A 15,664-nucleotide genomic window follows, 5' to 3' on the forward strand; every position below is an offset into this window, starting at 1 on the left:
GGCAATCATTTCCCACAAGTCCTTGGGACAAGGCTGACAGCCAGCAGCTGCCACAGAAAGGTGGACAAAGACAGGATGATGGCAACAGCACTTTGGCTGGAGGTAGAGGCCCAAAGGGCCATGAGGCATCACAACCTCTCTGCAGTCGCCTGAGGTGAGCTTCAGAGCTGAGATGCCCCAGGAAAACCCTGCCTTCCTATTTGGAGAGAAAAGGTCAAAGAGCTTCAACTTGCAGTCCAGGAGAATGGCCTCCGCTGAACTGCCCTTCCCTTCCATTCTTCTCTCTGCTCCCCACTCTTCTTTAGAAAGATGGGTGTTCCTTTCCTCAAAGGGACAGGGAGGGAGGGAGGGAGGGAAAGAGAGACTGTAAACTGTCCAAAAGGACCGTGAGAAAACAGGAAGCTTTGAAAAGTACAAGAGAAAGCAAGATGAAATCTATTTGCAGGAGGGCCCCTGGGGACATGTGAGGCATTGTTAAGCAGGCAGTTCATGCAGCTATATCCTTCCTTCTGCTAGGGACACTTTGCTGCCAAAAGGCTCCTATCTGGTCACTGCTTTAACCCTCTCCATGCCAGCCTGAAAGCACTGGCCCCAAGAACTGGGCTCCCAAAGTGACCAGGTAATGTCTCTTTTTGTAGTTGAGGGGCGGAGAGCATCAAAAAACTCAACAGGGAAACAGAGCCAGCTGAGCAGTGGAAGTGAAAACCCTTTTCAGGGAGACCTCACCCCTCCTCTGCCTTTAGCTTTCTGCCCTGGGCGGCTGATGACCCGGTGATTCATAACTTAGGCAGCTCCCGGTTTCACCCATCTCCAAAGAGAATTTGTCCCGGAAATTCTGGATGGCTGCTTTTCCTGGACAGGTTTTCCAAAGGCGGCAGCTGGTTCTTTGCTATTATGGAGTGCAGCCACTATAAGGACAGTATCCAAATCAACCGCTGCGTGCTTACGCAGAATCTGGGAAGCATATTTCTGAAACACGGCTTAAGTGTATGAGTGCAGGTCTCTGGATTAGCTCCAGCTGGCTCCGAGCAAGGAGTCCAGAAGTCGAGTTAATAGCAAAAGAGTCCAGAAAAGCAGTACCATATATACCTATATGAGAGAGGTGTGTGTGTGGGGGGAGAGATGATGGAAACTTTTCCTTTCCTCTTAATTTTCCACCCTATTATAAATGTCTAATCATGCAGTTCACAAACATTCTGCTCTCTGAAGACAGCTGTGTCCACTGAGCAGAGCCAGAAACAATTTATGCTTCAAGAGAAGGAAGGATTAATGTCAGAAAGAAATTTTAATGGTGAGTATCCCAAGAAACTAGAGTCTGTTGCTAAAGAATTTTTTTTTTGCTAGTTGTTGGGTGGAATAGAATTAACTACTGCAGTGGGCTATAGCACCACCTGCTTTTCTTTCCCACCCAAGTCAATTATGGGAAGAGAATAATTTCCCAGTTACCATGATCAAACTTGGGATTAGTTGTCTGGACCTGTTCTCCAACATCAACATTGTGTCCAGCCAGCCGTTTGTCTCAGTTGGCTTTGGATTGCCTAGCAATGAGCAAAAGGCCTCCCTCTTTCCCAATTCCTACTCCCTATCCCCTACAAACTCCACCCAGGGCCAGATTTCTAAGCATCCATCACAACATGGACGGGAACAAAGTTCACTGAACACCATCTTCAAAGGTCTAGCTTAATAAACAAAGAACTTGCTGTATCAACTCTAAACTCAAGCATACTCTGAAAGTCTTCTGAAATGAACAAAAGATGATGGTACATAAAGGACACCAAGTAAAATGACATTCTGCATAGAGATTAGGAGAGGGAGGAGAGGGAAGATCTGATGGTAAAAGTGGTGACACTTTTGTTCTTTCCAGAAAGTTCTTCATCGAGGTGACCTGCTATTTCAGAGATATCTATAAATGGAGCAAGGACACCTAAGTCTGACAAAATTCCCTTTATTAAACCAAAAGAACTGGACGTTAGAGGACATCCTCCAGGCAGTCTCTTCCCCTATAATGTGGCCTCCTGAGAGAATAGTCCCCAGAAGAAAGGACTCTTGCAGGTGACTAGTCTAATGCCAGGCCCATTATGAAGCATATTCTATCATTATGAAGCATAAATTGTGCATCAGTCAAAGATGACATTCCACTTCATACATAGTCTTTATAAGACCTGGTTATATGGACCACATAGCCAGAGCCTACTCAGCTCTCAGAGAAGAAGAAAATCACCTTTCTGAGCCATAAAGTTGTGCTTGGGCCATGCATGGTGTCCTGTCATTGGGTGGAGGGGGGCTTGTCTGTAAAGGGGGCATGAGGCGGGGGCATGAGGCATCCAGCTAGTGGGCTCACAGCATCATTGTGCTCAGGATGTCTCATTCAGTGCAGTTTTTATACACCACTGCTAAGGAGTCCTTTCTAGATCGTCAGGTTCTACCAGGCCCAAGAAACTATCCAGATCCTCGAGAACAGAGAAGTAGAAATGTCCCAGTGCTCTCAAATCCCACACAATTATATAGGCTCTGCCCTCCATATATCTCCATTTCAGAAGCATTTTCTGCCTGGTTATATCACTACTGCTGGACCAGAAGGGCTGAAGCACAAATGGGGGGCAGCTGGATTAGAAGGATGGGAGGGAGTTCTTAATTTTAGGAGAAAACCTAGATTAATGAACCCTTTCATGTTTTCCAACTTTAATCCCCTAATAGTTGAGAACATTTTTAGAAAAATATAGTATATGCTTGAAGTCTGAGAATAAATGCAACACAGGAAATGAAGACTAGCACAGAGACCCTATTTGTACCTCCACTGTAGCAGACAGTAGTGCTCTGCAGGGTGGGGGGGGCAGCTGATACACGTGATGCATTCCTGGGCTCAATGGAGTGGGAAGGAAATCAAGTAAGGGCCTCTCTGTGGAGTCCTACAGCATCACCTGTGCAATGCCTCAGACCAGTCTTGAATTTAAGTCAATGCCCTGGTTACCATCTGGAATTATTTACTACTATTACTACCACTACTACTATGACTGCTGGTACTAGGGTTTGCACTTAGGGCCTGAGCATGTCCCTTAGCTTTTTCATTTGAGGCTTAGACTCTACCACTTGAGCCACAGTGCTACTTCTTTTTCTTTTTCTTGGTGGTTAATAAAAGGCTAGAATCCAAAGCTGGGCAGGGAAGTCAATGAGACTTTTATCTCTTAAGTAGCAAGGATTATAGGCTTGAGCTATGAGAGCTGGGCTACAATTCTTAATAATGTTTGAACAAGGGGCTTTGCATTTGTACTTTGCATTTGGGCCCTGAAAATTATGCAGCACATCCTGCATGCTACTTCCTTCTCCTTTAGCTGAATCAAGATGGACAGAAATTGTCAAATCACTGTGAACTTGGAGGAAAGGAGGGGAAACAGAAGTGGGTGGCAGGAAAAGGGCTGGGGGGAGAAGGCTCCCTCTCCTACCCCTGGACAATACCCATTCGGTCTAGGGAAGCTCTGGTGCCTGACCCCTCACCCCATCCAGGATTTGCCAACACAGGAAAGAAGTCAACTTCACAGGGGGTTCCTTAAAGTGGAGGCCCCACCAAAGAGGGGTGAAAGCAACATCAGCCTCTGAAGTAGGGAACCCCACTTCAGGAAGATTTGCATCCCATCAGATGCATGGGGCAACAAGAGAAATCTTCCATTTCAAACAGAAGAGCTCTACTGTTCTGTGAGTATGTGATTTGTCTCCCCCCAGCCCTCTGTGACCAGGATGACATTTGCTCGGGCAATTCTTAAACTAGCAAATCCTGAGCAAGATTCCTGCTCATTTCAGAAGTAGAAACCAGAAGAGCCCTGGGGGTGGAACAACCCCCCCAGGAGGCTGAATGCTCAGTCCATTTCCAGCTCATGCATTTTCTTGGCTGAGGAAATAAAGCCAACCAAGGTAATCTGACACAGATATGAACAAAGATGCTCATTGTCTGTCACTATCTTTAGGTGGCTATGCTCACAGTTATTTCTTAGTCAAAATAAGCATTCCTGGGCTCTTCTCAAGAACTGACTTTGGAGTCCTCTTCTAGATTTATTTAGTTATTTATGCATGAGGTAATGGAGACTGAACTCAGGGTCCTTCTTGTTGGCAAGTCCTCTAACACTTGGACCATGCCTCCAGCCTTCTGTATTTAAGAACATTTTAAATCATTACCTAGGACTTCCATATATTTATAGAGTACAATGTGACACCTGGATTCACAGACACAGCATATACATATATATACATGAGTATACCCATCACTTCAAATTTGTTAAATTTCTTAATGTCGAGAACATTTGAAAATGCTTCCTCTTGGAAGTGACACTGTAGCTCAAGGGATAGGGTGGTAGCCTTGAGTTGAAGAGCTCAGGGACAATGCCCAGAGTTCAAGTCCCATGACTGACAAAAAAAACACTTCCTCTGATAATTTTGAAATATAAAATAAATCCTTATTAATACTCGGCTATGCTCTACAACGCTAGGACTTATTCCTCTTGTCCATATATAATTTTGTGCTTATCAGCCTTTCTTCCCTTCTTCCTCCCACTCTTAGCCACTACTTTACTACTTCTGTGACGTCAATATATTTAGCTTCTGCCTTTAGCTTCTGCAGTATTTGTCTTCTCGTGCTTAGCTTATTTCATTCAGCACAATGTCCTTCAGACTTATCCATATTATCATAAGCGTCAGGATTTCTTTTCTTTAGTGCTGAATAGTATTGCAATATATATATGCATATATATGTATGTATGCATGCATGCACACACTCACCATATTATTCATCTATCCATCCACTGATGGACATATATGTTGACTCTATACCTTGACTACTGTGAATAGTGCGATAACTATTGTAAGGTCTACCAATCCACCATTGATCATATATCCAAAGAGAAGGAAATGAGCACGCCACAAACTCTTTCACCTTCTCTGGGAAGCCTGTCTTCAAATGATGAGGTTCAACCCAAGAATCAGACAGGTAAAGGGATAGAGAGCTGTAAGTTTCCCACTGGGTTGTAAGGGATAGAGTGTCACATCTAGCCTCTCCATTCTAGAATAGGAATGCTCCACATACCAACCCATCCTCCTGAGTCCAGCCCTGGAACCTTTCCTCCCCTGACATAAGAAAACAACCAGGGCAGGTTCTTTAGGGACCAGTCAAGAACGGGTATGTGCACAGTTGTGATTAGCACAGAGGGTGATCACTTTGTGCATCAGAGGTCCACTCTGAGCCTCTGAATAAACAGAGTAAAAGGGCCTCTGGGAGCTCTTGCCCTCAAGTCCCCGCCCCCCAGTGCCCACCTTGCACTTGAAGGGCTTCACATCCGAGTGCACGATCATGTGTGCCTTGAGGGTCTGCTTCTGCACGAAGCTCTTGTAGCACAGGTGGCACTGGTAGGCTCGGATGTTGGTATGGATCAGCACGTGTCTCTTCATGTTGGCCAGCAGGGTGAACTCCCGCCCACAGATGCCACATTTGTGCTCCTTCACACCCTGGGGAGGCAAAGTTCAAAGGGATATGTGGTTAATGGGGAGCAGCATTCATGACAGAAGGGAAGACCTGATGTTCGAGGCCAACCTCCAAAAGGCATGTCAGCTTTGTGATACTTTCTTGGAAATGCTGGTGAAATAATCTAAATGATCCATTTTTAAAATGTTTTAAGTATAGCTGGATGCTAATGGTTTACATCTATAATCCTAACTACTCAGGAGGATGAAGTCTGAGATTCAAAACTAGCCCTGACAGAAAAGTCTGTAAGACTCTTATCTCTAACTAGCAAATGCTGCAGGAAGTAGAACTGTGGTTTAAGTGGCAAAGTGCCAGCCTTGAGAGAGAAAGCTAAAGGACAGTGTGCCCAGGCCTGAGTTCAAGCCCCAGTACCCTCCAAAAAATAAAAAAATAAAATAAACAAAGAAAAACAAAACAAAAAAAACCCGAGTACCTTAAACTAGCCAGGGGGAAAAGGCTGTTTTTGTTATTCTTAACGCTGATTGAGTTCACTCTACAATAACAGTTTGAATGGACTCATAGGATTTTGGTAAGCGCACTGGAGACTGGAAACAATAAAGCGAAGAGTCAGTCATCTAGCTTTCATGACGAAAACTAAAATTAAACAGACACTATCATTTCCCATAGGAAAATCAGGTACTCTGTGAAACTTTCCTAGTCCCTTTCTAGTCCAAAGGGACTAGAAAAATCTCAAGAAGAGTTATTTATCTTTGTCAATCAGCTACAACCTCAACAACCATTCTAGCTGGTCCTGAGCTCCTCCAAGCTGTGTCAAGCTGTGTGACATGCTTTTGGAATCTCCATATGTTGGAATCTCCATAATCCATTTGTTTCTGATGAAGAAATGTGTCCGGAGGCAGCTTCCTGAATCAGAAACAGCGGAGAAATGTTGCTAGTGTCCTTGCTATGTGTAATGTGTTTGAAAAGGTGCATGTTCTCACCCTCATTGACAAGCATTCAACAGCCAGTGTAGAGTATTAACTAATCTTGACTAGCTGTCATTCCTGAAACACTCTAAGACATCCAGAAAGCCCTTTGCTTTCTCACTTCCTCCTTCCTTCCTTCCCTCTACCCCTCCATCTCTCCTCCTTTCTTTCCGTTTCCCTATTTTACTTTAAACACGAATATTTCGCTATGGTAACCAAGCTGATCTCAAATTCAAGGACTCAATCCTCCTCCCTCAGAAGCTCCCACGTAGCTGGGAATAATACACCATGCCCACCTTGTTTTCAAGATAGGATCTCATAAACTTCAACACTCCTATTACCACCTCCCGAGTCACTGGACTATAGCAGTGCTTCCCACATCCACCTGGTTGTTAGAATTTTTCCTAAAGAATTCTACTATGTCCAAAGGAAGACCTGGCAGAGAGGGACTGCTGTTGGGATTCCTGAGTGTCCTCATGTCTGGTGTCTAGAAGTTGTTGAAAAGTAAACAAGAATACAAGGAGAAGCAAAGCACCAGCTCCACAGTGAGCATTCAATAAATACAACTCCCACAGCTTGCTGGCTCCTCTAATTAAAATGCATTTTGTTCTCTGAGTCAAATGAAACCTATTTCAGACACCAGGCTGTTTCTCCCACTGGGGCTTCATTTATTAATATCTTATCGAATCCCATGTCTAAAATGCTAAAATGCACTCCAACTCCTTTCCACATATACAGGAGCCCCCGATAGAAGTGAAATAAATCCCCTTTGTGTCTGAGTCCAAGTCCATGTCCTCTGTTGATGGTTCCTGACCTTGACAGGTGACTCCCCTCCAATAGCACCTATAGGTGCCTTAGGCAAACAGAGCTCACAAGGCAGCCTCACTTTTCCTCTCTTCTCTGTAATCCTGGGTTTTGTCCTAACCTGACAAATGAAACCCAGGAAAGCCCTGCAGAAGAGTGGCAGTATCTCTGCTGGGTGAGGTCCTATGCTGACCTATTGAAACCAACACTGTCTTTCTACAAGTCTTTCCTGCCAAGAAAACCACTGAAGTCAAAGGTGAAAGCAGAGGTGAAGGTGGGAGGGTAGCAATTCCCTCTTGGCAGGTCAAACAGACCCAGGTCAGCTCAACAAGCTGACAATGTCATCAATACCCACCAGAGCCTTATTTGGCTCTGTCTGAAGGCTGAATTCAGAATACAGTTTTGCTGGGCCTGTGTTTCTCTCTGATGACCTAAGCCCAGGGAAGACAATATTTACTCCCCACAGGTTGTGACCAAGCAGGCAGTTGCTCAACCCCAGGGAAACTCAGGTCCAGCGGGATTGGGCCAAGCTCTGCTTCCCTCACAACCACCTAAATAGGAAGCAGGCTTCACACTGGAGCGAGCAAGCAAAAACAAAAGGCCACTGCTGCTTCAGCAGTGAAAGATAGAGTGAATTCTCTAGACGTCTCACTGGTGTGTCCCAGGCCAGGAGGTGATCTAGGTAAGGTCTGTTGACACACTCCCTACTGCCCTGAATGAAGTTTCTAAAAACCAAATTCCAGGGATTCTTAGGGGACTAAGGCAGCAACAGCTACAACTACCAGCTGTTTCCTTCATCCTTCCTCACTCTCCTCTCCAAAGGCCTGCATTGTTCATTTTCAGGCCTACTTGAGATTCTAAGAAAGCTGTTGGGGGAAGGCCTTGATGGACTGGACCACGTCTGTGGTCTTGTTGCTGGCTCCTATCTGAAGGTGGAGAAGGGACTGGGGGCCCACGTGGTGGGAGCCTCTAGCCTAGAATCATATCAGCACAGACACTGAGGAGGAAGAGGGGTACAGGTACCCCACCACCAATACTCCACTCATCACCTCCCCCCTCTGGGCCCAACTCACCCCCTGCCTCCTCTTCCAGGTCCAGTTCATCCTCCCTCCCTTCTTTGCGGCCCAGCTCCTCCAAATCACTTCAAGTCCCCCCGACCAGGCCCAGCTCGCCCTTCCTTCATCCTCCGAGGGCCCTCCCCCCACCCCCGACCCCGGGCCCGGGCCTGCACCGGGAGCCCCACGGTACCTTGTGGGTGAGCGAGTGCTGCTTGAGGTGGTGCGGCTGCACGAACTCCATGCCGCACTCGGAGCAGATGTAGGGCCGGATGTCCTTGTGCTTCATCATGTGGTTCTGCAGCTGGCTCGGGTACTGGAAGGTCTTGTCGCACTCGGAGCAGTGGTACTGGATGGGGCCCCGGTGGGTGGTGAGATGCCTCTTGAGCTGGGCCAGCGTGGGGAAGTCGAGGCCGCACTCCACGCAGATGTTCTCGCGGCCGCCCGCGTGCTTGGCCTCGTGGGCCTTGAGCTCGCTGGGGTAGGCGAAGCCGCGGCCGCACACGCGGCAGTTGTGCGGCTTCACCTCGCTGTGCTGCATCATGTGGCGCTTCAGGTGGCTGGTCTGCGTGAAGGCCTTGTGGCACACCTGGCACTTGTGGGGCCGCGTGCCCTGGTGCGTGAGCATGTGCGTGTGCAGGTGGCTGAGCTGCTTGAAGAGCTTGCCGCAGCGCGCGCAGGCGTGCGGCTTGATGCCGCTGTGGCCCAGGATGTGGGTCACCAGGTTGTACTTGGACGTGTAGGACTTCTCGCACGTCGGGCACTGCCAGCGCTTCTGCGGCCCGCCCACGTCCACCAGGTAGCTGTCGTCGATCTGCACGTTCACGTCCACGCGCTGCGCCCGGGGCGCGGCCGCCGCCTCCTCCTCCTCGTCCTGCCGGGGCTGGGCCTTGCGCAGCGGCGGTGGCACAGTGGCGGCCGTGGCGGGAGGCGGCTTGGGCAGGAAGGCGTGCCGGCCGAAGGGGAAGGGCGAGGACGCGGGCACCAGGAAGGGGAACACCAGGCCCGCCGGCATCTTGGGGTAGTAGGGGTAGGGCGTGGGCAGGAAGGCAGGGGGCGCCGGCTGGGCCCACACGGCGCTGGGCTTGAGGGGCTCCTGCTTGATGGCTTTGCCGCCCAGGTGCTCCAGGGTGCGGCAGAACTGGAAGCCCACGTGGCACAAGTCGATCATCTGAGAGTCACACTTGGGGTGCGAGGCCGGCGGGGGCGGCGGCGGGGGTGCCGGGAAGAGCACGGGGAGCGTGGGGCCGCCCTGAGCGTCCCGAGGCGGGAGGGCGAGCGTGGCTTCCTCCTCCGGGTGGCTGGAAGGCATCTTGGTGGGCATGCTCTTCCGCTTCCGGGAACCACCTCCTTCGAAGACCCCCGGAAACTCGTCCACACCCCCTGCTGCCGGAGGCTCATACCGAAACGGGGAGAACGGACCCCGGAGGGCTTCTGGGAAGCCGTGTCCGGGGGGCGCCTTCCCCCGGGAAATGACGGGCTGCAGGCTGTGGGGGAAGGAGGGAGCGTCCTCCGCGCCCACGTCCTCATCCTTGACCATCTTCAGGGCCTTCTGCATCCCGGGCGACTTCCCCTTGAACAGAAGGAAACGTCACGGGGTGGGTTTTGTTTTCAATTTTCTTTTCCCTTAAGGTTGTTTTGGGGGTTTGGTTTGCCGACAGCTCAATATTCATTTATGAAGAGTAACGCTTGCCTAAGAATGGAAAGACCCTAGATTAAGTGAGGGTCTACACCATCACTGTTGATCTAGCTCTGGATGAGGACTCAATCAAATTGAGCTCAGGGTAAATCCAGCTAAAGACCCAAGGGGCTGGGGACTGGAGTTGTTTGAGAAGAACTGTAAGATTTCATGCCATCCCTGTCTCCATTTACAACGAGAATGTCAAGGCCCCAGAGATAAAACGCTGTGCTCAAGTCACACAGCTACTCAGAGTCACCACTGAGACCCAGATGCCCTAACATTTCAGTCTGCAGGTTCAATTGTAGGTACTGATGGTGACTTTGTGTGTGTGTGTGTGTGTGTGTGTGTCTTAGGGTGCTTTCTTCCTTTACAAAGCCGGTATTCACTGCTACTCTTACGCTACACTGGGATCTGATACTTCTGAGAATCTATTGGGCAAGGTGTTCAGCTGAGATGAGTGAGATCCACATGATTAAGTGTAAAGCATACTGGCAACTTGAGGTTATAAGGCCATTTGAGCAGTTTGTTTTGGTATTCAACGGGAAACATCTTCATGGCTGTAAATCTCTAAACCTGCAGTTTAGTCTCTCACAGTAAAGAGCAGCCGTTGGCTGTTCCAGTGGTGTTCGTCATATCTCCTAGTAGGACTGTATCTATTTCTTGGTGACCACACCAGGCATGGCCAATTACTATTTGTTGATGACTACATCAGGCATGGTGACGCAGAAGTCTGAACCAGAGACCAGGTGGCCTCTTAACTGTCTTCCTGCCACTTTTCTGTCTTTCTTACAAGGACAGTGATGGGATGAGCCAGTGATTGGCTCCACCTTTTTAGTAAAGGGCCTTCCTTTCTATCCTAGGGCCCTCTATTCATCCATCCTCTTTTGTCATCAAATACTCCCAAGGAGACAGCTGGACCAATCAGATAGATCTGGACTAGAGCCAGAGGGAGGCTGGGGTCTGAATTTACTCAGGCTCTGCTCCTGAAAATGGCTTTCTATAGCCCTTGGTGAGATACATGGAGTTTTCACAAGTGTCCAGATATTCCCTTGGTGAGATACATGGAGTTTTCACAAGTGTCCAGATATTCCCTAACTGCATGTGCATTGTTTGGGAGATTTAGAGAAGAATTAAAGCAAAAATAGATCCTTACATATTTGATGACCAAGTTGTCACATTAATGACCCAAATAAGCCATTATTATGTGTGAATTTGACATTATTTAAAGCTGCTGGGTGAAATGATCAGGGAACTTTAAACAAAATGGCTTAGAATTTGCTTTGTGTCTCTCTGCACTAGAATGTGTCCTTAGCTTGTCATTCTTTTCTTGGGCTGAGGGTTTAGTAATGAAGAGTGAGAGCTTATGAGTCTAGCAAACTCAGAGCTTTCTTCCTAAAATTCTTCCCAAACTCTGTTTTTACAGCTATGAGCTCAGGTAATTATAGGAAGTGATGGCATTAAGAGAAGGAAATGCCTTACTTTATGAGACTGGGGGTGTAGGTGGATATTAAGATGGAAGTTGAGGTACTGATGCTGTCAGAAAACACAAGCAGGGCAGGGACAGTAAAAGTTTTTTGATGGTTCCCCTATGTTTACGAGGTGGTTTTTTGGCTTGTATCTCAGCACATCCTCTAGAGTTCTGAGGAGGTATGGATCTGGTCCAATATTTTCTGCATCTATTTAAAAAAAAAACTGGCTTTCAGACAAGGCTAAATGTGACCTACTGAATTGGAAGCAAAATGGTGGATCCTTTTCCTGGAATTTCATTTTAGAGTCCAGTTGGTTTTGCAACCCCTTAGGAGATAGGCTTCTTTTGTTTTGTTTTGTTTATTATAAAAAGCCTGCTCTGATTGGAAAGGGTCCTTCTGAGCTCTGAATGCTTGTTAGTCACAGCACAATGCATCCAAAAATCAAACTGATTCTGTTTTATTCTGATAAAATAAGCAATCATCTTTAGTTCAAGTGAAGGTAGTTTGATTTGACAATTTGTGAGGAAGGAACATGTTACAACATAAGACAGAACTTAATGAATTTTTGGAGTGTTTTATTACCAAGAAGGTACTTGAGCCAGACGTAAAGGCTTATGCCAGTAATCCCAGCTCAGAGGAGGCAGAGATTGGGAGAAGAGAGGTTTGAGATTAATCCTGGCAAAACTTAATAAGACTCCCATCTCAACTAGTAAGATTAGACATGTGGACATGTGCCTGTTGTGCCAATTATTCAGGAAGTTTAAATAGGAGGATTGATATCCAGGACAGCTCAGGCAAAAACTGAGACTAGCTGAAAAATAAAGGTTAGAAAGCATAGGATCATCAGTTCAAACTTTAGTACTGCCAAAAAATTGTTATTCGTGAATAATATGTAATATTGTTTTAATCATGTGATGTATCTTTTACTGGAAAACTACCTAATTAGAAGGAAATATTATCCCTAATTTTGAAACTGGAGGTATTTTGGCTTATGCTCAATATTATTGCCTTGTTTAATAGTTGGTTTTAGTTTGATATTATCAACTAATTGGTTCTTATTAGGAGTGATTTTAGGATTAGCTAAAAAAAGGTAATCTCAGGGCTCGGAGTTTGGCCTAGTGGTAGAGTGCTTGCCTAGCATGCCAGAAGACCCAGGTTTAATTCCTCGGTACCACATATATAGAAAAAAAGCCAGAAGTGGTCCTGTGGCTCAAGTGGTAGAGAGCTGGCCTTAAGGAAAGCCCAAAGACAGTTCTTAGGCCCTGAGTTCAAGCCCCAGGCAAAAAAGAAGAAAAGAAGCTAATCTCAAAAGCATGTTTTAGTGTTTGCTTTACTATGTCAATGCTGATAACAAAAAATGCAAAGAAACATTTTGAAGAGGAAGGATTTATGTTTTAAAACATAAATGGAACAATTTCAGGTCCCCAAATGTAGAGATTTATCCTCTCTTTCTCTATAATTTCTTGCTTCTTTAATGTTTTTAAGTGAATATACCCAGTTTCTGTTTGTGTGTATGAACATGATCTCATCTCTGAAAGAACATCCTAGAATAAAATCAGTGACCCAGGAAGCTTAAAGCAGCCTGGTGTCTACACATGGCCCTTTGTACAGATCTTTAGAACAGCAATTCCCTCATGGAAGAGCATCTCAGGGAGCCTTGCCAACCCCTACAGAGTGTGGTCAAGGAGAACTTGCTGTTTCCCCCTTGGCCTTCTTGGAGAGCAGTCAACTATGGCTTGGGCTAGCTATTAATGTCCTTGTCTTTGAGCACAGGAGAAGTCCTAAGGGTGAAAGAACAGCAACAACAAAAGCCAGAAAACACACTTATACTGGGGATGGGGAGCTGGAAACAGAGATCAAGGCCATTTATCTTTGTAGTCAGTCAAGTTACAATTCTGCAAAATGTTAATAGACTCCTAAAAAACTTCATTGTGTACTACCTACATGTCCCAACTTTTATGTCTAAAAATAGACTCCCACACACATCCAGGATACCAATAGGATTCTTCCACACAAGAGGCAGCAGAAACCTGGGGCTAGTGTCTGATTGGGAGAACTGTGCCTTTAGGAAAGGACTTGGGAGGTAGGACAGGGACGAGGCGTGCCTTTCCTGAAAGGCCATCTCTGGCTGCTTCCAAAGCGCCTGGAGAAAACCAGCAGATTGCAAGACAGTGTCCCACCAGGCTATGTGGAAACAATATGCAGAAAGAACTCAAATGTTAGAAATAGACAGCTGAGGAAGAGTAGAAGGAGCATCAGTTAGGAGACTGGGGTCTGGCCTTGAATTCCAGCCTTGTCTAATTAGCCATGGGAGGCTGGACACATTGATTCTAAGGTCTGATGTTCTCATCTACGAAACGGGAGTTTGGATAGCCCCATAGGTTTGTTGGAGTCTCAAAATAATGCTGTGAGTCACTGTATTAAAACACTGGATAGTGGGTGCCCTTAGAGGGCAAGATAGTAGAAAGGACTAGAGGACTGGAGCCAGGGATCACTGTATTGAAACTGGTTGTATTTAGAAAACAGTGATGATGTCAAACTGTTGGTAGCCGCCGACTGACATCTGAGCTGCTTCTTTGCAAGTTCAAAACTAAGACTATGCATTTAAATGACACTTGTCCTATCAGTGTGAGAGAGGCTAGTAAGTTCCACTGGCCAATAAGCTTTCTAGTTTAGGAATGCCCCACCCCCTTCCTTCCTTTCCATGATAAAGATTCCTACAATGGCTTCTTTCCTATGATGAAGTCTCTTTACCTCTACATGGCTTTGAAGATGGCTTTGAAGAACGGGGACAAGGGATCCATCATTCTCCTGAGTTATTTTTAGCCACCATGTGAGAAGTTAAAGAATTGTTCTTAATCTAATATTGGTGGTCACTCTCCTAGAGATAGATGTGTAATCTAAAATTGCAGATACTGAGGCAGTGATAACATTGACAGATTAGACTGTAAGAGCTGGGACTAGGTCTGGTTATTTATTTATGTTTGTCTCCAGATCTCAGTCTGAAAAGAGATGGTTTAAGGCAGATGATCAAACTGCTCTGCAATGAAAGAAGAAATGAATGGTTCTTGTTTATAAGGTTCCCACTTGAAGCCTTCGAATAATGACATATAAAATTATTCATTTTGATCATGGATGACTTTTGGTTTGATACTAATCAGATCATTAGCATCCTTGTCATTTCTAAGGTAGTTATGGTGGATATGCTAGGTACATATCTCGTCCAAGTGTTTGTGTATGACCAGGATAACATTCTCCTGAAGACTCTTTAGACTCAAGGTACTAGATCCTGAATACTTCAATGCTGGGAACCCATGGTCAAAGTAACACAGTTTTGCCATGAAGCCAATTTCTGGGAAAATCAGAGGACAGTAGGAGGGAGCGATAAAACATAAAGACTATTACATTGACAGTGGAACATATGAACCATGGCTGGGTTGTCATACTGCCCTCTTCCACCCCAAGGATGTTAGTCTACCCTTTGTATTGACAAAGGGGAGAAGACTTTAAAATAACCAGATGTTTTCATTGCTATGATCAGGGAGTGTGGTAAGACATCTGACTTTCTATGTTCTATACCCAATCACTGAATACAATGAGCTATAAATCAGGAAGCAGATAGTTGGAAGAAAATGCTGGGTTGATCTATGTTAAAGGATCCTGCAACGCTTCCATAACAGATAGTGTTATCTTCCATAACATATCATATCCATGAAAGCTGGTTATAAGGCAATAGGGAATGAGTGAATTTTTACAACCCAACCAAAATAAAGGTTTTTTTTTTAACCATAGGAACTATCGAAATGCAAAGTCTAGCTAGGATGAAACTACATTTAATTTAGGGGAAAAATGTTTCTAATAATGCCCTTTAATTAGGAATTCACCTACTGCACCAAATATAAATATTCCCCAAGATAAAAATTACTGGTATTTTGTGGTTCTCCTTTGACTGCTAGGTCATTCCAGTAAATGGTGTTCAGTCACTGTGAGTCAGCATGCCAAGACACTGATTTCTTCTCATCAAAGACACTCAATCTCACCAGGAAGAGAGAAGCCACAATGTTCACTCCATGGAGCTGGTCAGTGTTTCAGAGGAAACACTGAATTTTCAGAGGCCCTACTTCCCTTTTCACATGAATGTAGCAGCTCATTTACATGGCTTTCCCTGGAGCTCTTGGCTTGACAGAGATGGAAACAGGGAGGAGGTAAGGCTGAGGAAA

The 15,664-nt window shown here is 45.9% G+C and overlaps 1 protein-coding gene across 1 annotated transcript in view; it reads right to left on the reverse strand.

Annotated features, from left to right (window-relative positions):
* Nucleotides 1-15,664, reverse strand: part of Znf366 (zinc finger protein 366) — a 57,354-nt gene that overhangs the window by 9,458 nt on the left and 32,232 nt on the right. Inside the window, exons 2-3 of the mRNA XM_090331809.1 lie at nucleotides 8,488-9,867; nucleotides 5,302-5,493 (exon numbers count right to left, since the gene is read on the reverse strand). Of these exons, the coding sequence (XP_090187935.1) occupies nucleotides 5,302-5,493; nucleotides 8,488-9,852 (1,557 nt within the window). The 5' untranslated portion in view covers nucleotides 9,853-9,867. The remainder of the gene's footprint in view (nucleotides 1-5,301; nucleotides 5,494-8,487; nucleotides 9,868-15,664) is intronic.

This window comes from Megascapheus bottae, chromosome 4 (genome assembly GCF_031878675.1).
Source record: "Megascapheus bottae isolate mThoBot1 chromosome 4, mThoBot2.hap1, whole genome shotgun sequence".
In the NCBI taxonomy this organism is placed as follows: Eukaryota; Metazoa; Chordata; class Mammalia; order Rodentia; family Geomyidae; genus Megascapheus; species Megascapheus bottae.